Source organism: Chiloscyllium plagiosum, unplaced genomic scaffold, assembly GCF_037043375.1.
Source record: "Chiloscyllium plagiosum isolate Xiang-an unplaced genomic scaffold, Cpla_swu_hap1 HiC_scaffold_11, whole genome shotgun sequence".
In the NCBI taxonomy this organism is placed as follows: Eukaryota; Metazoa; Chordata; class Chondrichthyes; order Orectolobiformes; family Hemiscylliidae; genus Chiloscyllium; species Chiloscyllium plagiosum.
The window spans coordinates 71,968,257-71,994,420 of NW_028270149.1; the positions used below are offsets into that span (position 1 = coordinate 71,968,257).

The 26,164-nt window shown below is 41.8% G+C and overlaps 1 protein-coding gene across 3 annotated transcripts in view; it reads right to left on the reverse strand.

The window, feature by feature from the left end:
- Nucleotides 1-2,292: 2,292 nt before the first annotated feature.
- Nucleotides 2,293-26,164, reverse strand: part of htr2cl2 (5-hydroxytryptamine (serotonin) receptor 2C, G protein-coupled-like 2) — a 349,437-nt gene continuing 325,565 nt past the window's right edge. For all 3 annotated transcript variants that reach the window (XM_087991787.1, XM_087991786.1, XM_087991788.1), the window contains exons 3-4: nt 7,791-7,991; nt 2,293-6,096 (exon numbers count right to left, since the gene is read on the reverse strand). In XM_087991787.1, coding sequence (XP_087847913.1) covers nt 5,276-6,096; nt 7,791-7,991 — 1,022 coding nt within the window. In that variant the 3' untranslated portion in view covers nt 2,293-5,275. The remainder of the gene's footprint in view (nt 6,097-7,790; nt 7,992-26,164) is intronic.

Sequence of the window (26,164 nt, forward strand, 5' to 3'; positions counted from 1 at the left end):
AAAGAGACTGAAAGTGCGCACAATACACTGAGTGTGCTATGGTGTATATAATGAAAGCAAATCTTCCTTCCTCATATACGCCAACATCCTTGCAATAAAGGCTTATATGTCATTGTTTGCTGTGGCTGTGTTAAGGTGTTTGCTATGCAAGGAACTACAAATTGCTCTGAATACTAATGTCTTTCCCCTTAAAAATGTTCAGTTTTTCCATCTTTCCTTCCAAATTAGGTAATTTCACACAAAGAGCAAAATACTGTGGATATTGCGAATGTTTAAAAAAAAGGTTCAAACAGCTTTAAAAAATCTAGAGATGGAAAAAGAACAAAATATCTGCAATTATGAGAGATTAAATGATGAATGATTTGGTGGGGCTGGACGAAAAGAAGTATTCATTAGACAAGTAAAGAAAGTGTTGAACTCAATGTTGAGTCTATAAAACTGTAATGTACTTGATCAAAAGATGGGATGCTATTACTCAAGCTTCAATTGACCTTCATTGGAGCATTGTAGAAGACTGAGGACAGAGGTGGAGACTTAAAATGACAAGATACCAGAGACTATTGAGGGGGGGAGGTGGGGTTGGTCATGCTTACAGATGGAATAGGAGTGTTCACCCAGACTTCACTTGGTTTTCCCAGTGTAGAAGAGACAGTATTCTGAGCAGTGAGAGAGTAGACTGAGTGGAAAGAAGTACCAATAAATTGCTGTTTTTATTGGAAAGTATGTTGGGAGGATGTGCTGGCCTTGGAGGAGGTTCACAAGAATGATCCTCAGAATTAAGGGCTTGCCAGATGAAGAGTGGTTAAAGGCCCCACATCTGTACTCGACAGAGTTTAGAAGGATGAAGGGGGATCTGATTACTGAGAGGACTGGATAGGGTGGATGGGGAGAAGATGTTTGCAATAGTAGGAGAGACTAAGACCTCAAGGCATAGCCTAAAAGTGAAGGGATGACCCTTTAGAATGAGATGAGAGGAATTTCTTCAGCCAGAGGGTGGTGAATCTGTGGAACTTATTGCCGCAAAGGGTTGTGAAGGCCAAGTTAGTGAGTATCTTTAAGACAAAGATAGATGGGTTCTTGATTAGTTAGGGGATCAGGGGTTCTGGGGAGAAGGCAGGAGAATGGGGTTGAGAAACATATGAGGAGAAAGTGAGGACTGCAGATGCTGGAGATCAGAGCTGAAAATGTGTTGCTGGAAAAGCGCAGCAGGTCAGGCAGCATCCAAGGAACAGGAGAATCGACGTTTTGGGCATAAGCCCTTCTTCAGGAATGAGGAAAGTGTGCCCAGCAGGCTAAGATAAAAGGTAGGGAGGAGGGACTTGGGGGAGGGGCGTTGGAAATGCGAATGGTGGAAGGAGGTCAAGGTGAGGGTGATAGGCCGGAGTGGGGTGGGGGCGGAGAGGTCAGGAAGAAGATTGCAGGTTAGGAAGGCGGTGCTGAGTTCGAGGGATTTGACTGAGACAGGGTGGGGGGAGGGGAAATGAGGAAGCTGGAGAAATCTGCATTCATCCCTTGTGGTTGGAGGGCTCCTAGGCGGAAGATGAGGCGCTCTTCCTCCAGCCATCGTGTTGCTATGGTCTGGCGATGGAGGAGTCCAAGGACCTGCATGTCCTTGGTGGAGTGGGAGGGGGAGTTGAAATGTTGAGCCACGGGGTGGTTGGGTTGGTTGGTCCAGATGTCCCAGAGGTGTTCTCTGAACCGTTCCGCAACCTAACTACCCCGTGGCTCAACACTTCAACTCCCCCTCCCACTCCACCAAGGACATGCAGGTCCTTGGACTCCTCCATCGCCAGACCATAGCAACACGACGGTTGGAGGAAGAGCGCCTCATCTTCCGCCTAGGAACCCTCCAACCACAAGGGATGAACTCAGATTTCTCCAGTTTCCTCATTTCCCCTCCCCCACCCTGTCTCAGTCAAATCCCTCGAACTCAGCACCGCCTTCCTAACCTGCAATCTTCTTCCTGACCTCTCCGCCCCCACCCCACTCCGGCCTATCACCCTCACCTTGACCTCCTTCCACCATTCGCATTTCCAACACCCCTCCCCCAAGTCCCTCCTCCCTACCTTTTATCTTAGCCTGCTGGGCACACTTTCCTCATTCCTGAAGAAGGGCTTATACCCGAAACGTCGATTCTCCTGTTCCTTGGATACTGCCTGACCTGCTGCGCTTTTCCAGCAACACATTTTCAGCAGTTAAGAAACATATGAACCATGACTGGATGACAGAGCACATTCAATGGATTGACTGGCGTAATTTTGCTAAGATATCTTGTGGTCTTATTGTCTTATTGTCCTCAGACAGTTAGAAGAGAGGAAGTACAAAGACATTTCTTGCATATCTGGTGTTTGGAATGTGGCCATGGGAAAGACGTAAGGGTTTTGGAGGGGACAGGAGTGTATCAGGATGGTACATAGAAACAAACAGTCATTGAAAGGAGAAGGCAGGGGTAGATATGATTGCTGTTGGTACCATTGAATTAAGAGGCTGCCGAGGATCAGGAACAGCCTCTCTTGTGTCCTGGCTGGGAGGGGAGGGCTGAGAGCAGATATGTGTGAAACAGAGGAGGTAGGATTGCAGACCTTGTTGACAATAGGTGTGGGGGGAGACCTCAGTAAAAGAAGAAGGAGGAGCATTAGAAGTGCTGGTGTCGAAGCTTGCATCATCAGAATGGATGCAAAACGGTTGGAGCAGCTTGGGGAACTGGAATAGTATCCTTAAAGAGAGCTGCATGAAAGGAAATATTGTTAAGGTAGCTACAGGTGATTTACAATAACATAAATAGAGGACAATTTTACACTTACTCATATTATATTCAATCTTTGTTACACAATTGCTTGATGTGTAGCATCAATATACCTGGGCATATTACAATGGTTCCTTGTCTAAGACTTCAATTAGATTGCAAATAAATAAGACCCAAGCACTGGCATTCTACTAGCTACAGCCTGCCATCCAGAATATCATCCATTTTTTTATTTCTGTCTACAAACCAATCCTCTCTCCATTCTAATGTATCACTTCCCCAATCCCTTGCGCCGTAAACTTGTGTAAGGATTGCGTGAGGCTTGTGATTAAGTGCCTTTTGAAGATTGTCCCCTTCATTCTTCATACTAAATCCTGCTGGAGAAGAGGAAAGAAACTTTAGAGGGAGAAGACTGACTTCAGAACAAGCTAATTCTGCATGTCGATATTCTCCCAAAATTGTGTTTTCAAACAGTTACAAAAGTTAGAAAGGAGCATTTCTGAGACAATCCAGGATTACAAAAACAACAAGAGACTTCATACCAACTGACAACTGGTCAATCATGGTACCTAAGTGCATTAAAAAAAAACAGAGAAATACTCAACACATCAAGCAGCATCTGTGGAGTTTGAAGCAGAGTTGATGGGTGGTATCTAATGCTCTTTAAAAACTCTAATATATTAAGTTTTGAGAGACCTACGACTGGCTGCCTGCCTGAGGGAACTTCCAGGAAATCAAGGATCAACTAAATTGGTCACCACTTTGTTTGACAGCCAGTAAAGGACAGGTAAGTGGAGTGTACAGTTAAATCCAAAGTGCCTGAGACAGTGGCTGGAAAGCAGCCCCTATGTGAAGGTCATATGGTGTTCATTGAATCATAGATTTCCCACAGTGAAGAAAGAGGGCATTCGGCCTATCGGGTCTATACCGACCCTGCAAATAGCATCCCACCTAATCCCTATAAACCCAAAAGGGGGCTTTTACCATATCTCAACCACTTAGTCTGCACATCCCTGGACACTATGGGCAATTTAGCATTGCCAATCCACCTTCCCTGCACATCTTTGGTCTGTGGGAGGAAACCCACATGAGCAGGGGGAGAACATGCAGGCTCCACACAGTTAGATGCCAAAGATTGGAATCAAACCCCGGGTCCCTGGCCCTGTGAGGCAGCAGTGCTAACCACTTGAGCCACCATGCCAACCCAAAAATTGTCTTGTTAATCTGCCTTGAGAAGATGAAGCCAGCACAACATGGAGAGGTGATTCTTATTCTGTGACTGACAAACAATTCCTCCAGCCCCGGGTTCAACAGGGGATTCCTCTGCAGAGTTTAGGAAATCCATTTGCAAGTCTTTGTGGGTGGAAGGCCCAAGTATTACAAGTTTGAACCCACAAAAAGTGAAATGCCACCCTGTCTTCAGGCTGCTCTGACCTCCCATTCTATTTTCACTCCACTATGGTAAGGAGAGTTGAAGACCAAGCAGAGGTGCCATGCGAACCAGGCAAAATCTCAGCCTCGTAAATAAGTAGCTGCTCAGTAGATCAATTATTGCCTCAGTTCTCTGCTGGTTGTGATCCTGCTGCCATTTTGACACGCAACCAGCCAGATTGCCCTGAGGCCTGAACATTAGCGAGACAACCCAACGCAGCATGACTTCGGAAATTTACTCCCACACCGCCCCATCAAGCTTTCAGGTTTCAGGCTTCTCATCGGAACTGGAACATGTTCGAGAACCAACAGAAAGTGCAGAGGCAGAAAAGCACAATAGTGCATGAGGGGAAGAAAAACAGAGATGTGTAATAGGATAGGATAGAAATTTAGTTACGAAACGAATGACACTGTCAGACAACAAGAGGTTAATATGACAATAGGTAAAGGGAAGTAATTACTGGCATCTGTAGTCTGGAAGAATGCAAGTGATGAAATAAAATCGCTGCATTCGCCTTTAGACCCAGGCAGCAGTAAAATATGGAGTAGGCCTCAGTATTTGCTTGAAACCTGTTATGTCACTAACTTTTCCCAGTTCTGATGAGAAGTCATCATCCCGAAGCATTAACTCCGTTTTTCTCTCCACAGATACTGAGCACCTCCAGTGTTTCCTGTTTTTATTTCAGATTTCTGAAATGGTATTGTACAATCTTAGGTTGATGGAGAACTTCAGTGTAGTCCAGCCAACCTGCAGAGGTAGTCAGCCCCTCTTTGTAATATTGGAAAAACAAGTACATGTTGGGAATGTCAGACAAATAGAGAATACATCTCTATATTGTAGACATGATAGACACCCCAGAAATATATTTTTCACATAGCAACAATGTTTCAAATCTTTCAATTGGGCAATAAACATTTTCTGACATAGATATATATATATATTTATATTTGTTACAGTGGTTTAATTGTGTCTGTGGCCTAGCATGATTGGTCTATCACAGTTAAAAACTGAAGAAAGGTTGGCATCACATTACATGCAACTCATGGCCTAGAATCCTAGGCCACACACAACACACTAATGGTATCTTAGGCCCAAAATTACACACAGCTAACTTTTTCACTGATAATAATGCAGTTGTCTACAGAAGACTCCGTCGATCCTAATGTTGCATGTAGATTTTCTTCAGGGACTTTCAATTCATTACTCACAGCTTTATTTCCATTGTTCATTGTAGTCATTTCCAAATTTCTCTCATATATTGCTGATGTGGAAGCAATGATTGTGAAGTGATTTCTGGTTCTTCTGATACTGTAATGGCAACGAATATAGTGGGAAAAAGCTCGGCGGTAGGTCCCATTAAAGAGTGTGTAAACTAGGGGATTGACACCGGATGAGGTATAACCAATCCAGACAAACACATTGAGCAGCTCTCCAATGATGGCTTTATTGCAAGAATCCTTGCAGATAACAGACATGACGTTGGTGATGAAGAATGGGCACCACATGACAACAAACAAAAAGAAGACAATTCCAAGAACTTTGGAAGCCCTCTGTTCATTGTTTATCGAATGCATGGTTCCTTTTCGGAAGAGCCGAGATTCCTTGCTTAGTGGTGGCTTTGGACTTACATCTGGTGTCTCTGATCTTTGTATCACTGTTGCATTTTCCCCTAAGTTGTCCTTTTTAAAGACATGCAAGCTTGTTCGCTTTTGTTTTTGGTCACCTAAAAACACACGGATCTGTTTTTGCAGTACCTGGATGGTCAGGCAATACGTGAAGACCATTATAATCAGTGGAACAAAGAATGCTACAAAGGAACCCACAAGGACGAAGCTTTCATCATTAATAACGCAGCTCTTGTCAATGAAAACTCTTGATTCATCTTGAATGCCGATGACAGGGATTGGCATCGAAATGCCTGTAAGAAATTGTTTCAAAGAGATTATGAAGTTGTGAGATACTTAAAACAAACTTAATTAACTAAACTAGGAACAAGAGGAGATAAGTCATGCAGGATTGAGACAACAATCAAAGAAGTGGAACAACACAGGAGCACCTGATGAAGGAGCGACACTCCGAAAACTAGTGCGCTTCCAATTAAACATGTTGGACTATAATCTGGTGTTGTGTGATTTTTAACACAGGAGGAGGTCATTTCACCCAATATACTCTTCAAGTGGATATCATTGCCTTCTGCCAATCTTCTGTATTTCCCAATATCCTTGCACATTATTTCTATCAAAAATAATCATCCAACAAAAGGGAATCTAATCTAATCTAATCTAAACAAGAAGTCATTGCTAAGCTTGTCTTATTTGTTCCATCATCCAAGTTTGTCATCAAAATCTAATCATTTGCAAACGGTTTCCTCCTTAAAGTCACAACTTTGTGGAAATTGCTGTTTTGAATCCCTTTATATTTCACTAGCTACGTAGACACACCAGACTTTCCCTTACCCATTGAATTTAATTGGGTAATTTTAATGGTGTTGGACTCCTTTATGCCGGAAAAGTGTTAGAATAACAGTTGTTTGCTGCTAAAGACAAATTGTCAATGTGAACATTTTTAAAGTTCTAAGTATTCCCTAAATGGAATGTCTCTGATAAGCTCCTTAAGTTTCCAAATGTATTTCCACACGAGAGGAATAACTCTTTGTCTTCTGAGGTTTTGATTGATGTACCAAAGAAAGAAAATGCTTTACATGTTATTGAGGACAAGTTGAAGAACTTGGCAAGGGCTTGGCAAATGATATGTAATGTGGATAAATGTCACATTGTCCAACTTGTTGGCAAATACAGGTAGGCAGATTATAATGTGAATGGGGATAGGCTGGGAAAGGAGAGGTGCAATGAGATATGGATATCCTTGTACACCAGTTGGAGAAAGTAAGCATGTGCAGCAGGCAGTAAGGAAGGCAAATGTCATGTTGGTCTTCATAGTGATAGGATTTGAGGACAAGAGCAGGGACTTGATGGTCTACACCTGACATATTGCGTGCAGTTCTGGTCTCTTTATCAGAGTGAGAATGAAGTGGGGGGATATCTCACAGAAACCTATAAAATTCTAACAGAGCTAGACAGGATAAATACAGGAAAGATGCTCCCAATGACCAGGGTGTCCAGAACAGGTCACAGTTTCAGGATATGGGGTAGGCCATTTAGGATTGAGATGAAGAGAGAGTTCTTCACCCGGAGAGTAGTAAGCCTGTGAAATTCTCTATCACAGAAAGTGGTTGAAGCCAAAGCTTTAAATGTTTTGAAGGAGTTAGATATAGTTCTTAAAGCCAAGGGATCAAAAGGCATGTGGAGAAAGCGGGAATAGGATACTGAGTTGAATGATCAGCCATGATCAAAGGTAGAGTCGGCTCATAGGGTCGCATGGCCAATCCTACTTCTATTATCTGTGTATTTGGCTTTACAAATGAACAGCTAAATTAATTGGCTGTACTTATGGAGAGAAGACAAGAAAAGGTAGCATTTAAGATTTCTCACTATGATCTTCTGAAGCTCTATTTAATGGAGTGCGAAAGGAGAAATTGTTGTCACCAAATAAATGATTCAGTCACGCATCTTATTCTATACAATATGGGCTCAAAGCAGATGCAGTACTTACCAATTGAAATGGTCCAGACTGCAGCTAGTTTTATAATAGCTTTGGTTCGTGAGTTGAAGCGACTATGCTCAATAGGATTCCGTATTCCAATGTAACGGTCCAGTGAAATTGCACACAGATGCATGATGGATGCAGTAGAAAAGAGAACATCCAGGTAAATCCAGATGGGACACAACTTTTCTGGGAAAGGCCAGATATTGTCTGAAACACAAACTATTCAGGTTAGAAATTGAATTTAATAAATGTTTATATATATATATATATATATATATATCAATAACCCTTTGACTTTCTCTCCAGAGTCCCTAATCTCTCATAAATAACATATGATTGAGGGTGCAGCTCTTCCGAGGTAGGTGGTATAGGGTAACAATTGTCTTGTTGTAACTGTCCCCAACAATCAATCACTGGAATCCTTTCAGTGTCTTCCTAAGATTTGAGCATTCTGCAGTGGTGCATTCTGCTGAAATACAGAATTTTATTTTCAACGTATGTGCTTTGTTTACTAGAGCCTTTGTTATGAAAGCAATTGCTAGAAAACACAAAGGTAAGCACAGAATTCAGGGACATAATAAACTGTTAGACTGCACTGGCCTCACTGTAGACGGACATATATCAGGAAATCATAACAGGAAGACCTATCTATTCTGTTCAAGCCTTTGTTTATAAAGGGTGGTATTGACGACTGTTTCTTTACTTTAATGTTCATAACTTGACTCAAAACTTGAGTATATCATTGTGTCTAATAAATTAAACAATCCCTACAGCATTTAACTCTGAAACATTTGGTTCTCCAAGTTGTTGGAAGAGTAACCTAAAAACAGCATAATGAGGACAAAAGAGAAGTTGGTGAATTACACGCCTCACCCTTTTAGAATTATGATCCTAAGTTCATAAAAAAAACTAGGAGCAGGCTGTTGGCTCCCTCGAGCCCACTCCTTTATTTATTACGATCATGGCTAATCTTTCATCCACTTTCCTGCTGGTCTGCCATAATGCTTCACTGCCTTCTACATCAGACATCTGTTGTGGTCAGTCTTGAATATATTCAACATCTCCCCCAGCTTTCTGGGGTAGAAGAAGAACTTCAAAGACTAATAGCCTGAGGAAAGAAGTGAATCCTTTTCATCTTTCATTAAGGACACCCCTTATTTATAAGCCGTGTCTCCTAGTTCTAGATCCTCCAGGAAAGGGAATTCACCATCTAGCCTGTCAAACCCCATCAGAACTCTGCATGTTTCAATAAGATCACCTCATTCTTCTAAACTCCAATGTATATAGACTTAATGAGATCAATGATTTTTCATAAGAAATGAAAGAAACAAAGGAAGGAAATGGGAAAGTGGGTTATCATGGGTGGAGCTGAAAATGTGTTGCTGGAAAAGCGCAGCAGGTCAGGCAGCATCCAAGGAACAGGAGAATCGATGTTTCGGGCATAAGCCCTTCTTCCTGAAGAAGGGCTTATGCCCGAAACGTCGATTCTCCTGTTTCTTGGATGCTGCCTGACCTGCTGCGCTTTTCCAGCAACACATTTTCAGCTCTGATCTCCAGCATCTGCAGTCCTCACTTTTTCATGGGTGGATTCAATGTTAAGTCACTTGTAGCAATCAAAATAGACAGAAAGAAACAGAGTTCAGAGGAAGCAGCTACACTGATTAACCAGTGATTATAACATGCAGATTGGAGATGGACTATAATGATGGGACATGAAAAGGAGGAAGGAGGAATGAAGGCTGGGAATGGACGGGAGTGGGGAGAAGCAGAGAACCGGATGAGAAAGATGGAGTAGAGATGTAGCAAAGGAGTAGGTGGATATGAAAGCAGGAATTAACATCAATGAAATTGTGACGGGGTGACACCTTAAACATAGGAAGCTCCAGTCTGCAAAATTTAGTTGACAAAGGTTTTCTGGCAGCGCAAGACTCAAAATGATAAAATCTGAAGAGCAGCAGAAAAATATCCTTGCAATTTTCAAGGGTAGTGCAGTCACAAATCCTATTCATCATGATTGCTACATTAAACCCTTGTTTGGATGATTAATTTGAGCTTTTCATTTCAGCATCGCCAATATCCAAAATTCATCATTGTGTGAATTGTAGGTGCCACCCTGTATGTGAACTGTAGTATTATTTGCTGGTGATAAATTCAGTTCAGTTTTGAGCTCAATCTATGTAGGTTCTTGAAATAGCCAGCACAGAAGCAAGGAATTTGCTGATTTACTGATGTGATGATCTGTCACCAAGAAATGGAACCAATTAGGAACTGCTCAATTCCAGGAAAAAGAATTTGCAGTGGACTGATAAAACTGTGCTACTTAATATGTGGATGCAATGGAGTCAGCAGAACTATTCAGAGAAAAATGGTTACAGTTGCCTCTTGGTGTTTATTTGAATTTATTTGGTTTGAAGCATTGCACTTGATTTAAAATAAAAGGTAAAAATACAATGGTTTACAGGAACTGTGCCTAATTTTCTCCTATTGCTTCCTGTTCGATTATTCAACAACGGGGAGATTATTTTTCAACTTCGAGTCTGCTATCAAAAACAATTCTTATTTTTCCAGCCATCAGTACTTCTATCAATAATCTTTCATGGAAAAGCCCTCATCAGGGTTACACTTATAATGTGGGGAAACGTTAAGACTAGCGTATCTTTTGGAACCTTCTGATATTTTCATTTAAAGTGATATTAACTAGAATCAAAGTAGTTTCAACAGTTAACACTAAATAATACGTGTGCTTACTCAGAAGGAAGTAGGTAAAATTCTCAGGCATTTATGTCAGTTAGAAAATCAGACAATGTATTCATAAAGGCTGATTATGTTATATACAATCATCTTTATTACAGAAATTAAGAGTTGCAAAATTAAAGGACTGTGTCCAGTAAACCTTGATTTATAGATGATCTATTACAACAACCTTGGGTCACCAGCTATACTTGGGAGACTTCTGGGAGATTTTGACATGTGGCCAGACCCATCCCCTCCCCCATTCTGCTGGTATTGGCCACCTGGCATGTCCATCCCTCAAGTTGCATAGTCTTCAATACCAGTTGGGAAATGAATAATCTCTGAGTGAGAAATTATTGACAGTCAGTCAAACAAATTTTTCTCCCTTTTTTTTAAAGACCTTTGGATTTTCTTCCTGGTTTTCCTAGACTCCAGGAGATTAATCTTCAATCTACAGAGACTTAGGACCAGTCCTTGAGGTTTGGTAACCTTAGGCAGTCTGGTTAGCATTTTAAAAGAAGCAATACCCTGGCATACCAAGATGTTCAGTGTATGAATATGAATGTGAGATAGTGTAGTAATTTATACACTATTTCTTTATCCAGGTTCACAGGGAGGCAGGAGATGTGTGACAAGTAGATGGCTTTTCAGCCTGATATAGCAGAAAAGGGACATCTTGGAGAGACAGAAATGCCATTCTGCTACATAACCAGTCGATGTGAGAACCACATCTTTTGAAATTAAAGGTCAATTAAAGATCCAGGTCTCCTCCTGAGCCTGCCAGCATCTCAGATGGCTGTCTTCACAAGGAATGACTGGAGGCACTAGCTGTGACGAAGGCTAAGGATCTTGACAACATTCCTGCAAAAGTATGAAGAGTTGCACTCCAGAACTAATTGCACCACTAGCCAAACTGGTCCACTGTAGCTACAACAGGAGTCTCCACTCAGCAATATGGAAAATTGCTCACATACAGAATGTCCTGTCCACAAAAAGCAGGAGAGATCCATCCTGGCCAATTATCTCTCTATCCATCTATTCTTGATCATCAGCAAGTGATGGAATGTGTCATTTACAGTGCTAACTGGTGGCAAATGCATGATAATAATCTGATGTTCTGTTTTGAGTTTCGCCAGCATAACATAGCCTGACTTCATTACAGCCTTCGTCCAAGCATGGACAAAAGAGCAGAATTTTCAAAGTGAGGCAAGGGTAGCAGCTTTGATATAGCAACAAAGAGTCGGAGCAAAACTGAAATCAGTAGGAATCAGGAAAATAACTACGCTGGAAGGGTCAGATTGGGTATAAAGAATGACGGTTAGGGATGTCTGCAGTCAATTACCTCAGTCCCAAGGTATTCCAGAAGGTAACGTCCAAAGCCCAACCATCTTCAATTGTTTCGTCAGTGATCTTCTTTCCATCATAAGATCAGAAATGGGGATGATCGCTGATGATCGCACAATGCTCAGCACCATTCACCACCCCTCAAATACTGAAACAATCTGTCTCTGAATACATTAATACATAGACAATGTCTAGGCTTGGGCTGATAAGTAGCAAAAAGTATCCACAGGGATATCCAATGGCAGGTAATGACTATCCTAAGGAAGAGACAATCTAGCCAACAACCCCCCCCCACCCTTGACATACAATGACATCATCATCGATGAAATCCCCCTTTATTAAGATCTTGGGTTGGGGTGGTGGGTGGTCAGTGAGGTTAATTTTGACCAGAAACTGAACTGGACCAGTGATATAAATACAGTGGATGTAAAAGCAGGTCAGAGGCTGACAATTCTGCAGTGAATAAACCGCATCTTAACTCTTCAAAGCATATCCATAATTCCAAGTCAGGAGTGTAAAGGAATTTTCTCCTCTTGCCTGGTTAGGTACAGCTCCAACAACCCCCAGGATGCTTAACACAGCCATGACACAGCATCTCATTTGACTGGCATCCCATCCACCATCTTCAATATTCATTCCCTCTACAAGTGATGCACAATGGCAGCAATCTGTACCATCCCCAAGATGCACTGCAGCAACTCACCAAGATTTCTTTGTCAGTCTGTTGTCTCTAAAACTCCTGGCTTCAAGGTGAAGCCCAGCACAGATTCATCTGCTCCATCTGCTTTTATTCTATTTTTTCTCACTTTCTCTGTTTTAGAACAACTGTAACTCTGAATTTGCAATTTATTTCTTTATTTTTCTAATTTATACCTAAGATTTTGTATCTCGACACCTTTGTACCTGAGATTGTGCTGGAAATGGCCACTTTGTACACTTTTCACTGTACTCATGTATTCCTGTACATGTGACAATGAAACCTAATTCTAATTCTAATACTATCATCTACCATTTCAAGAGTCAGGATATCATGTTGCAGCTTTATAAGTTTTTGGTTAGGCCACACATAGAGTATCGTGATTAATTCTGGTTGCCACATTACAGGAAGGATGTGGACACTTTGGAGATGGTACTGAAGAGGTTTACCAAGATGCTGCCTGAGTTAGAGGGTAATGAGCTATAAGGAGAGGCTAGAAAAACTCAGGTTGTTTTCTCTAGGGGGACTCTACATGGAAGCCTATAAAATTATGAGATGCATAGATAGGGTTGACGATCAGAATCTTTCTCCCAGATGTGAAATGTCTGATACTAGGGAGCATGCATTTAAGATGAGAAGGAGTAAGTTCAAAGGAGATGTGAGGAGCAAAATGTTTTACACAGAGTGGTAGGAGTCTGGAACACACTGCTAATGGTGGTGGTGGAGGCAGATATGAAAGGGGCATTTATCGGACTTTTTGAAAAGCACATGAATATGCCAAGAATGGAAAGATATGGATCAAGGGCAGGGAGAAAGGATTAGCTTAATTTGGCATCATGTTCGGCATAACATCATGGGCCAAACAGCCCGTACCTGTGCTGTACTACTCTATGTTCTATGTTTTACCTAGAAGGACAAAGGCATTGGACACAGAAACATCACCAGCTGCATGTTCCCCTCCAAGCAACACTCTACTCTGTCTTGGAACTATATCACAATCTCTTCACTGTGCTAAATCGATATCCTGGAACTTCCTTCATAACAATACTACGGTGCAACTATATCATTTAAACTGGAGAGATTCTGAATGCTGGCTCACTCTGACCTCTTCAAGGGCAATTAGAGATGGGCAATAAATGTTGGCCTAGCCAGACAGATGAATAAAAAACATCCCTGAACCACAACATTTAACTGTGAGAAAGGAGGCTGCTGATTGGAAGTATTTGGTACAAAAATTATCTTGCATACTATATCAAATTAAGAAAAGGATTTAGATAAATAACGGGAGAAGTGGTACACTTCCTAGAAAGATGGAGGTAACTATGAGAACAGTACAGCAAATGATGATCAAGCATCCATCCTTGTCGCATTATAAGGGGATTTCATTAGTTTATTAATTTCACCCTTTAATGGTTTATTCTGTAACTTATTTCAGCTAATTAATCATATGAGCAGATATAGTGGAAGTCACACAACTTTTACTTTTCAGACTTTAAATAGAAAGACAGCAGCTTAGCTGAAAGGATGCCCCTAGGATATGAAGATGACGGATACAGTCATCTTCTCCCAGACATGGTAACTATCAATCTGTACAATTTGTTTGATGAAGATCATTGCTTTATAATAATCATGCTTTAAGAATATTAAAGTAAGGATTATGTTCTACAATCTGGTCATTTACAACAGCCATTCACCGATACGAGTTGTAATATTGTGGAATGTAGGTGTAAAATGAACTCTAACCTCAATAGAAACAAAGACATTTGAAATGTTTCATTGAAAGATATTAGAAGTAAATATTAAAGCATAATATTACAGGTTATATTTACTTGTGAGTTGCTGGCCTTCTGTTTTGTCAAAGAGGTACTTTGGCCAATCTAATCAGAAAAGTATCCAAGGTAATTATTCATTGTCAACTTTCATTCATTTTCTACAAAATGTTGTGTGCCATTCAGAATCCAGCATATCTTCTGTTCCCAAAAAAAAGCTAAAGAAATGTCACTTTAACTGTGGTGTAAATTGTATTCCATTTATTTTCAAAGTAAAATGTTCCTGCTCTGTTGTCAGAGGCAGTATACTAATGGCTATGTTGTTAAAGATAACAGAAGTGATGGATATTATTTAATGAAGGCCCGTGGGCACAGCTAAAGCAAATCAAAGGAGATCTTCTCTCACAGCAGGCGTGACCCTGTTCATGTTCTGGTTTTGACTCCCACACCAGAAACTTGTTGAATACAGAGGATATGTTTACAATGTGGCCAAACAGGCTCATTAACATTTTGTAAATCCTTCCAATGCATTCGATGGTAGGTAGTGAGCGCTGATGAGTTTCCTTATCAGTCAGTGCTCTGAAAGCAATGGCAAACCGCAATATTACCTCACTCATTTGAATCCAGTCCAATGGAAATCCAATCGTCCAACAACAAGATGGAGGAAAGATCGATGGAAGAATGGTGCATGATCTCGGTGTTGGGCCAAAGGGCCTGTTTCCATACTGTAGGGAATCTAATCTCATCTCATTGAAACATCTAAGATCTGGAAAAAGCTTGCTAAGATAGACATTGAGTGGTTGTTTCCCCTGAATGGAAAATCTAGAACAGGGCAGGCACATAGATGGATAAAGAGATGATCATTAACATAAAGAGTCAACTGGGATTCTGTGTTAATATTTAGGCTGCAGAAATCTGTAACACTGCATCCTGTCAATGAGTAAACTGACGAAAATGAAAACGATTTGTTTCATATTTCACCATCTGGCTTGAATGCTGACACAATGTTCTTAGCTCCAATGAGCTGGCTTGAGAAAGGGATTGTTCAGTCCAGCTAAAGCTCACTGGTGTCCTTCCATGCTATAACTTCTGCAATAACTGAACATGGTTCGGCAAGTGTATTAATTGGCTGGTGCTCAAGGCTACAGGTACAAATCTCATAATGATAGATCCATAGAAATTTACAGCGCAGAAGGAAAACAGTTGGGCAATCTGGCACTTTGAAACAGCTTACAGCCACTTTTTGTGTGTCAACTTTCAAGTTTCTCATGCTTAGAAACTCTCAAAGATTTTGTTTTTTTGTGGAAATGCCTTCCACTAGCTTTTCAGACAAAATGTTCCAGATTCCAATATGTTCTGAGTGAAAAAAATAATTATTATGTTGACCTCTGATCTCCATCTTTGGCCAATGACATTCTCACTTGAGTGAAAAAATATAAGGATATGACAGCAGAGTAGCTGGAAAGCTGATACAGGATAAAGGGCTTCATATCCCTTGGACTCTGGGGGAGATGGTACCTGTACAAGCAGATGGGTTGCACCTGAACGGAGTGGAATGGAGTTTCTTGAAGGGCTTTTTGCCAGTGCTATTATAGTGGCTTTAAACTAATTCTGCAGAGCTGTGGGAACCAGGAGAGAAGAGCATAGAGTAATACTAGGATGAGGCAAAGCTAATGGTACAATAAAGAATCATAAGTTGTTTGATGGAGTCAGTGTAAGGGAGAAATTATAGCATTTTAAATCAGGGTTACACAACATAAAGTGACAGCATGTACACAGTAAATATGATTTGTGAGTCACAAAGTTGATGAAGCATGGTGCTGGAAAAGGCACAGCAGGTCAGGCAGCATCCAAGGAGCAAGAGAGCTGACGTTTCGGGCAGGACCTTCCTTCAGGAGTTACAGTGCAGACTGCCATGTACAATCATGATATTGTGGAAATAACAGAGACCTGGTTTAAGGGCAAGTTGGACTGAATACTAAATATTCCTGGTTACAAGATTTTTAAGAAAGATAGGAAAGAAGGAAAGGCAGCAGCCTTGTGTTCGGAGAGTATTGCAGTACTGGAGGAAAAGAATATCTCAAAGTTTTAAAAAACAGAATCAATTTGGCTAGAGCTAATGAACAAGAATGGTGCAATTATATTGTTTGGTGTAACCTCTTGACCAATAACTAATGAGAAGGATGTAGAGGAAGAAATCTGCAAAGAAATTACAGGAAAGTGCATGCATTATAGAGTAAATGTAACAGAGGAATAATAATTATTCAAATATGGACAGGGAAAAGGGTGGTGCTATGAGTAAAGAGGGGCAAGTATTCTTAAATTATGCTCAGGAGAATTGCCTACAACAGTATGTGGAAACTCCAACAAGTAATGATTTGCCACTATACTTGGTTTATGAGAATGAGGTGGACTAAGTTGATCAAAGTTAAAAATCACACAACACCAGGTAAAAGTCCAACAGCTTTAATTGGAAGCACACTAGCTTTCAGAGTGCCACTCCTTCATCAGGTGGTTGTGGAGGACACCATTGTAAGGCACAGAATTTATAGCAAAAGTTTACAGTGTGATGTAACTGAAATTATACATTGAAAAGTGCCTTGATTATCTGTTGACATCCCATCGTATCGGGTAATGCGACCCTGTGTGAGAATCTCTCCGGCTATGTTGAAGGCATCTTGAAACTTATTGTACGGGGGATCCCCAGCTTCTGTCACAACACTACGGATTTCTTACAGAAACTCAGCACCCACGGACTAATCGAACCAGGAACATTTCTCGTCACAATGGACGTGTCAGCACTCTACACCAGCATCCCCCACAATGATGGCGTGGCAGCAACAGCCTCAGTACTCAACACCAACAACTGCCAATCTCCACACACCATCCTACAACTCATCCGCTTTATCCTCGATCACAACGTCTTGACCTTTGACAACCAGTTCTTCATCCAGACACATGGAACAGCCATGGGGACCAGATTTGCATCCCAATATGCCAACATCTTCATGCACAGGTTCAAACAAGACTTCTTCTCTACGCAGGATCTTCAAACAACATTATACACTAGGTACATTGATGATATTTTCTTCCTCTGGACCCATGGCGAGGAGTCACTGATAAAACTACACAGTGACATCAACAAGTTTCATCCCACCATCAAACTCACCATGGACTACTCTCGACTGTCTGTCTCATTCTTGGACACATGCATCTCCATCAAGGATGGATAACTCAGCACCACACTGTACCACAAACCCATGGACAACCTCACAATGCTACACTTCTCCAGCTTCCATCCAAAACATATTAAAACAGCCATCCCGTATGGACAAGCCCTACACCTACACTGGATCTGCTCAGATGAGGAGGAATGTGACGGGCAACTGGAAGTACTCAGGGATGCCCCCATTAGAACGGGGTACAATGCTCAACTCATCGACCGCCAGTTCCGATATGCCACAGCAAGGAACCGTAATAACCTCCTCAGGAGACAGACACGTGCTGCAACCAACAGGGTACCCTTCGTTGTTCAGTATTTCCCAGGAGCTGAAAAACTACGCCATGTTTTTCATGACTTGCAACACATTATCATTGAGGATGAGCACCTCACCAAGACCTTCCCCACACCTCCACTACTTGCCTTTAAACAACTGCCAAACCTCAAACAGATCATTGTTCATAGCAAGCTGCCCGGCTCTCAGGACAACTTCATACAACTCTGTCACGATGGACGCTGCAAGACGTGTCAGAGTGTGGACATGGATACCACCATTACATGTGGGGACACCTCCCACCTTGTACATGGCAGGTACTCATGTGACTCAGCCAATGTTGTCTATCTTATACATGGCAGGCAAGGATGCCCTGAGCAGCAAAATCGACGTTTCGGGCAAAAGCCCTTCATCAGGAATAAATCCTGATGAAGGGCTTTTGCCCGAAACGTCGATTTTGCTGCTCGTCGGATGCTGCCTGAATTGCTGTGCTCTTCCAGCACCACTGATCCAGAATCTGGTTGCCAGCATCTGCAGTCATTGTTTTTACCACAAGGATGTCCTGAGGCATGGTACATTGGGGAAACCGAGCAAAGACTACAGCAACGGATGAATGGACACCGCACAACAATCAACAGACAGGAGGGTTCCCTCCCAGTTGGGGAACACTTCAATGGTCCAGGACATTCGACCTCGGACCTTGGGGTGACCATCCTCCTAGGCGGACTTTGGGACAGGCAGCAGCGAAAAGTGGCCAAGAAGACGCTGATAGCTAAGTTCCGTACCCATAGGGAGGGCCTTAACCGGGACCTTGGGTTCATGTCACATTACAGGTGACCACCATTGCACTATACACACACACAGATACTCCTACACACACACACGCACACGCACTCCTATGCACACACATACACATATATACACAGACACTCACACACATCCTTACAGACGCACACACTCCCACGCATTCTCTCAGAGACTTAGAACACTCTACACTCATGCACACACACATACACTCTGTCTCACAGACACTCACAACCCCCACCCCAGACACACACACACTCACACATGCACCCTCTCACAGACTTAAGACACTCTACACTCACTACACACACATATACACTCTCTCTCACACTCACAACCCCCAACCCAGACAGACACACGCACACACAGACACAAAGACCCACATGCACACATATATTTTGTGGGGCGAATTTGTACTTGCAGAGTTACATTGTACTTTGCTCAAAAACTGCATGAATTCATGTAAAACTCTGTTATCTCACTTTTTAGATTAGAATCAATCTAAACATCATGACATAGACAGAGAACACATTTATTGTATCCATTGCTCCCGATGTGGTCTCCTCTACATTGGAGAGACTAGACGCCTCCTAGCAGAGCGCTTCAGGGAACATCTCCGGGACACCCGCACCAATCAACCCCACCGTCCCGTGGCCCAACATTTCAACTCCCCCTCCCACTCTGCCGAGGACATGGAGGTCCTGGGCCTCTTTCACCGCCGCTCCCTCACCACCCGATGCCTGGAGGAAGAACGCCTCATCTTCCACCTCAGAACACTTCAACCCCAGGGCATCAATGTGGACTTGAAATGTGTTGCTGGAAAAGCGCAGCAGGTCAGACAGCATCCAAGGAACAGGAGAATCGACGTTTCGGGCATAAGCCTTTCTTCAGGAATCAGGGCTTATGCCCAAAACGTCGATTCTCCTGTTCCTTGGATGCTGTCTGACCTGCTGCGCTTTTCCAGCAACACATTTTCAGCTCTGATCTCCAGCATGTGCAGCCCTCACTTTCTCCTTAATTGTGTACTAACTTCATAATTACTGATAATGTGTTATTTTCTTCTCAACCTGCACATTCCAAATCCATTGTGCTGTAAAAGTGGGTGGCATGGTGGCACAGTGGTTAGCACTGCTGCCTCACAGTGCCAGAGACCAGGGTTCAATCCCTGCCTCAGGCGACTGACCCCGTGGAGTCTACACATTCTCCCTGTTTCCTCTGGGTGATCTGGTTTCCTCCCACAGTCCAAAAATGTGCAGGTCAGGTGAATTGGCCATACTAAATTGCCCATAGTGTTAGGTGTAGGGGGATGGGTCACTGTTCGGAGGGCCAGTGTGGACTTGTTGGGCTGAAGGGCCTGTTTCCACACTGTAAGTAATCTAAAATGTTTAATCTTGTATGCCTGTAAGTTCTTAAGTGTTGTGTACATGATTACTCGCATTTGTCAATTATTGAATTATTACTGGCCCAGTAAAATGAACATTTTATTACATGAAATGTCAAATTTCTCTATAATTATTTTAAAAAGTATCTAAAAACATAATAATCTATTCATTTTTATTTTAAATTCTATCTTAAAACATGATGTGGAGGAGCTGGTGTTGGACTGGGTTGGACAAAGTAAGAAATCACACAACACCAGGTTCGAGTCCATCAGGTTTATTTGGAATCACTAGCTTTCAGAGCGCTGCTCCTTCATCAGCTAGCTGCGGAGCAGGACTGTAAAACGCAGAATTTATAGCAAAAGATTACAGTGTCATTCAGCTGAAATGATATATTGAATAAACCTAGATTGTTGTTAAGTTTTTCATCTTTTAGAATGGGTTGCAGGTTTCGGTTCATTAATATGTAAATCCCTGAACTTTTTTAAAATCACATTCTCACAATAACTTAAGGTTTTATAAAAAAAAGGTGACATCTCAGCTCAGGCAATGCATTAAAGATGTGAGGTTATAGTCTATCTGTAGTCGAAGAGTGTGATGCTGGAAAAGCACAGCCAGTCAGGCACTATCCGAGGAGCAGGGGAATTGACGTTTCAGGCATAAGCTCATTCCTGATGAAGGGCTTATGCCTGAAACACGATTCTCCTGCTCCTTGGATGCTGCCTGACATGCTGTGCTTTTCCAGCACCACACTCTTTGATATGGATCTCCAGCATCTGCAATACTCACTTTCTTCAAGAGTCTGTCTGCATCCCAATCTTGAGTCAGATTGGTTCTATTTGCAAAGTGGAATTTACAAAATATCACATGGAATGACTGCAGATAGTGCAATATTTGAGCAAAATAGAATGTTTCTGCAAATATAATTCTGCAAATACAAATTCTTATATGTGTATGTGCTTGCAGGAGAGAGAGAGTATGTGCATTTGAGTGTGAGTGCATATGAGAGCACGTGTGATTGCATGTGTGCAAGCTTGGTAAAGTGTGTCTGGGAGTGTGATGGGGTATAAGCCTGTGAGAGGGTGCGTGCATGGATGTGAGTGTGGGGGTGTATATGTGTACGTATAAAAGAGAGCTTATGAATGAGCGAGGGTCTGCGTAAGTGTGTGAATATGTAAGAGTTTGTGTGTGTGTGAGAGAGGGTGTGTGTTGTGTGTGTGTGTGTGTGTGAGTGTGTAGTGTAGTGGGGTCACCTGTAGTGTGACATGAATCCAAGATCCCAGTTGAGGCCATCCCCATGGGTATAGAACTTGGCTATCAGCTTCTGCTCAGTCACTTTGCATTGTTGCCTGTCCTGAAGTCTGCCTTGGAGGATGGTCACCCGAAGATCTGAGGCTGAATGTCCTGGAAAACTGAAGTGTTCTCCAGCAGGGAGGGAACAATCTGGCGATTGTTGTGCGGTGTCCATCCATCCGTTGTCATAGCATCTGCTTGGTCTCACCAATGTACCATGCCTTGGGGCATCCTTGCCTGCAGCATTTGAGATACGACAACGTAGGCCGAGTTACATGAGTACCTGCCACGTACATGGAGGGTGGTGTCCCCACTTGTAATTGGGGTATCCGTGGCGACACTCTGACATGTCTTGCAGTGGTTGCCATGAGGATGGCCTCAAAGAGCATCTTGGGTTCATTTATATTGGTTTCTAAGGTGGTTTGCTTATTGGGACTGTTGTATGTATTCACCACAGCATAATTAAGTCTAGTTTGGGTAGACTGAGTTCTGTAGGGACCCTTTATTCTGTTCTTTGTGTTTCATTGTGTAGATTTGTGAATAAGTTTTGTCTGTTTCAAAACCTGGTAGTTAACCTCGCTACCTTACTCCGGGTAATTTTCACTGTACACTTACTGAAACAAATTGAAAAGGTATGGTCTGGGCTGCCACTAAAATCATAGTGTTGGTGGGTTAGGAGAAAGATGTAGGAAAACCAGACAAGCCTGGAGGTTTTGTTGGGTTAGTCAAAAAAAGCACAAGGGAAGTTAGACAACGGCCTCAGAGTGTACAAGATAATTAAAGGTTGATTAAGGAGAAAGTGCCAAATCTGCTTAAAAAATATACATGCAAAGGTAAAGTCTCATTCATCTAGGCCAGGAATAGCAGATAAAGAGGTTACATTATTAAAGGACACAAGATCCTCTCAGTCTGTAATGCTGAAGGATGAGGAGATATGCACTCCTGAGGGACTATTGCCAGAAAAGATACTGGCAACAGGAATTCATGGTGAGACAAAAAGTGGTCAATTACGTAAAGTAAGGCGAGAGAGTCCAGAGAAGAGCAGAGAATTTGTGGTCAGAGTACTGGACAAACTCGCAGCTCCAAGAATACAATTTGTCCTTGTAAATGATGTAGCTGATTCACCGGTAGGCATGCTGCCTACTCTAGTTGAAAAGCCAGTGGAGACGCAGGCAACCGAAGACATGAAGAATGTTTTTCCAGGAATTTTCCCTGATTATGTGACCACAAGATCACAGAGGCACAAGTTGAAGCAGGAAAGATTAAAAGGCATAGATAAGGAAGCTGACATAACGTTTTCTGAGATCATTTTGATCACTTAAGTGGCACAGAGCAGGAGCAAATAGGTAAACATACTTATTGAGTCTGTTATGCTTACTGAGTTAAGCATAACAGCTGAAAAATGAGGAGTTAAAACAGTTATATAAAAAGGCATACACAGAGAAGGAGAGTGAATGCCTTCCTGGGTGTCATTACTCAACAAATGATGTCTTAATGAGGAAATGGAGACCATCACACATTCAAGCAGATGAAAAATGGACAGAGATTCATCAAACTGTTTTTCCAGTAGGGTATATAAAGGAGTGCTGCGGGTGGCGCGTGAGCTACCACTTGGAGGTCATTTAGGGATGAGGAAAATACGGGCAAAAATACAAAGGCATTTTTACTAGCCTGGACTACACAAGGATATAGTTGAATTTTGCCAGTTGTGCCATACATGTCAGCTAGTCAGAAAACCACAGGCAATAATAAAACCTGCATCCTTAATTCCTATTCCAGCATTTGAGGAACCTTTCACAAAAGTCTTTATTGATTGTGTAGGTCCCCTACCTCAAACAAAAAGTGGGAATAAGTATTTATTAACAATAATGGATGTGTCAACTAGATTTCCAGAGGCAATCCCATTATGCAGCATCATAGCTAAAAGGAATATAAAAGAATTACTTAAATTTTTTACTATTTACAGACTACTAATAGAGATCCAGTCACATCAAGCATCAAACTTCACATCCGGGCTATTCAAGAAGGTTATGGATAACTTGGAAATAAAACAATTCAAATCTACTGCTTACCATCCAGAATCGCAGGGAGCGCTAGAGAGATGGCATCAAACTCTAAAGACCATGTTGAGGGCTTATGGTCAAGATCATCCAGTTGGCTCAGGTTCAGAACGAGATAGAGAGCATGGTCCAAGATGGCATAATCGAAGTGAGTTACAGTGACTGGAGCTCACCCATAGTCATGGTTTCCAAAGCCAGATGGTACCCAATGGTTATGTGTGGACTATTGCAAAGTCAATGCCATTGCAAAGACTTATGCATATCCAATTCCACGGTTGGAGGACTGTGTCACAAAAGTGGGACAAGCAACTTACATTTCTCAGTTGGAAAATACCCGATGGGTCTTTCTATTCTCTCGTCATCCTCCTGCATGAGCATCGCACTGACACTCACATCACTGGCACGGTAGCTAGGTTGAAAGGCTTCATGTAATCCTGCGTGGCTAATCCTGGCGCAGTGGTTAACACAGTTCTTAGGCTATCAAATACCTTTTGACAGTCCGCTGTTCACTGAAACTTCTCAGAGGCTGCTGGCAAGTACCTCTGTCAGAGAGAGCAAAGGCAATTTCAGCTTTCATAACGCCAAATGGACTGTATCAGTTCAAAGTCATGCTATTTGGTATGAAAAATGCTCCAGCCACTTTTCAGAGACTGACTAATAGGCCGTTGCCGGATTACTCAACTGTGTCGTGTATATTGATAACCTGGTGATTTTTAGTCACTCATGGAAGGAACATTTACAGCATTTATTGGACTTGTTTGATCAACTTCAGAAGGCAGGTTTGGTGATAAACCTAGCTAAAAGCCCAAGTCACATTCCTGGGCCATGTTATTGGACATGGATGAAATGGCCCCATGGGATGCGAAAACAAAAGTAATTGGGAATTTCCCATTCCGCTGATGAGAAAAGCAGTACTCAGATTCCTGGGATTGAGTGGCTTTTACCTGAAGATTGTGCTGAACTTTAGCAATGTGGCTGCTCCACTTACTGAACTGTTAAAAAAAAGGCAAGAAGTTTCGGTGAACAGCGGACTGTCAAAAGGTATTTGATAGCCTAAGAACTGTGTTAACCACTGCGCCAGGATTAGCCACGCAGGATTATATGAAGCCTTTCAATGTGGCTACTGTGCCAGTGATGTGAGTGTCAGTGCGGTGCTCATGCAGGAGGATGACAAGAGAATAGAAAGACCCATCGGGTATTTTTCCAGGAAGTTGAACATTCATCAACAGAAATATTCAATGGTGGAAAAAGAGATTTTAAGCTTGGTGTTGGCATTACAACATTTCAGTGTTTATATTACCAGAAACACGTCTGAGACAATTTTATACGCTGATCATAACCCATTGACATTTGTGGAAGAACTTAAGGACAAAAACGCCAGAAAGTTTAGATGGAGTTAGTTGTTGCAGCCATTCAATTTGACATTTGTGCATGTGGCAGGTCACAAAAATGTGATTGCCGATGGGTTATGGAGACTCGAATGAGATACTGCAAGTATACAAGTGGTTGTACACGCTTGCATGTTCATAGTTAGTTCAGTGTATATGTGTCTTTAGACTACTAACCGGGATTTTGAAGGGTTTTAAAAATGAGGCCATCTTTTGTTATTGACGGTCCATTTTTTCCAAGGGTGGGGGGGTATCACAAAGCTGGTTTCTTTTTTTTAAAAGCTGTTCCTTTTCTCAAGGATACGATGTCCTTGGTATTTTTTCAGAGGGATAATAAAGCGCTCTCGGTGCTGATTACTCTGGTTTGGTACAGAGATTAAAGAGTATTGAGAGGCCTTTTTGTTTAGTTGTAAACAGATGAGACGTCAGGCCAAAGTGGTCATGCTTTAGAAGTGACCTGTATAATGAAAGGGGAATGGTCAGCACTTGAGTTGAGCAGTTTAGTTCAATCCAGAACTAGTTGGGAGTTCAACAGTGGAAACAAGCTCTCTCTCTCTCTCTCTCTGCCCTTTTAACTTCAACCTGTAAGCATGTGTTCCATCATTTATATTGGTTTCTAAGTTGGTTTGCTTACTGGGACTGTTGTATGTATTCACCACAGCATAAGTAAGTCTAGTTTGGATAGACTGAGTTCTGTAGGGGTCCTTTATTCTCTTCTTTGTGTTTCATTGTGTAATTTTATGAATTTTTTTTGTCTGTTTCTAACTTGGTAGTTAACCTAGCTAACTTACTCTGGGTAATTTTCAATGTACACTTACCAAAACAAATTGCAAAGTTATGGTCTGGGCTGCCTGCTTAAGAATGTTTTGAGTGGTCTGGCCTAGTCCATAACAACACACTTGACCAAGCTTGCACATAAGCAAACACATACTCTCTCATGTGCACTCACATTTAAACGCACACGCTCACATGCACACACTCATTCTCTCTCTCCCTCTCTCATGCACGTGCACACACATATAAGTCTATGGGGTGAAATTGTATTTGCAGAATTATACTTGCAGATACATTCTATTTTGCTCAAAAGATGCACAACCTGCAGGCAGTCAATCCATGTAATATTTTGTAAATTCCACTTTGTAAATAGAACCAGTCTGACTCAAAATTGGGATACAGACAGATTCTAACCTCATACTTTTAGTGCTTTGTCTGAGCTAAGATATAAGTTTTTTTTAATAAAACCTTGTTATCTTGAGAATGTGACTTTAAAAAGTTCTGGGATTTACATATTAATGAACAGAAACCTGTAACCCATTCTAAAAGATGAAAGACTTAGCAACAATCTAGGTTTGTTCAATATATCATTTCAGTTATATGACACTGCAATGCTTTGCTATAAATTCTGTGTCTTGTGATCCT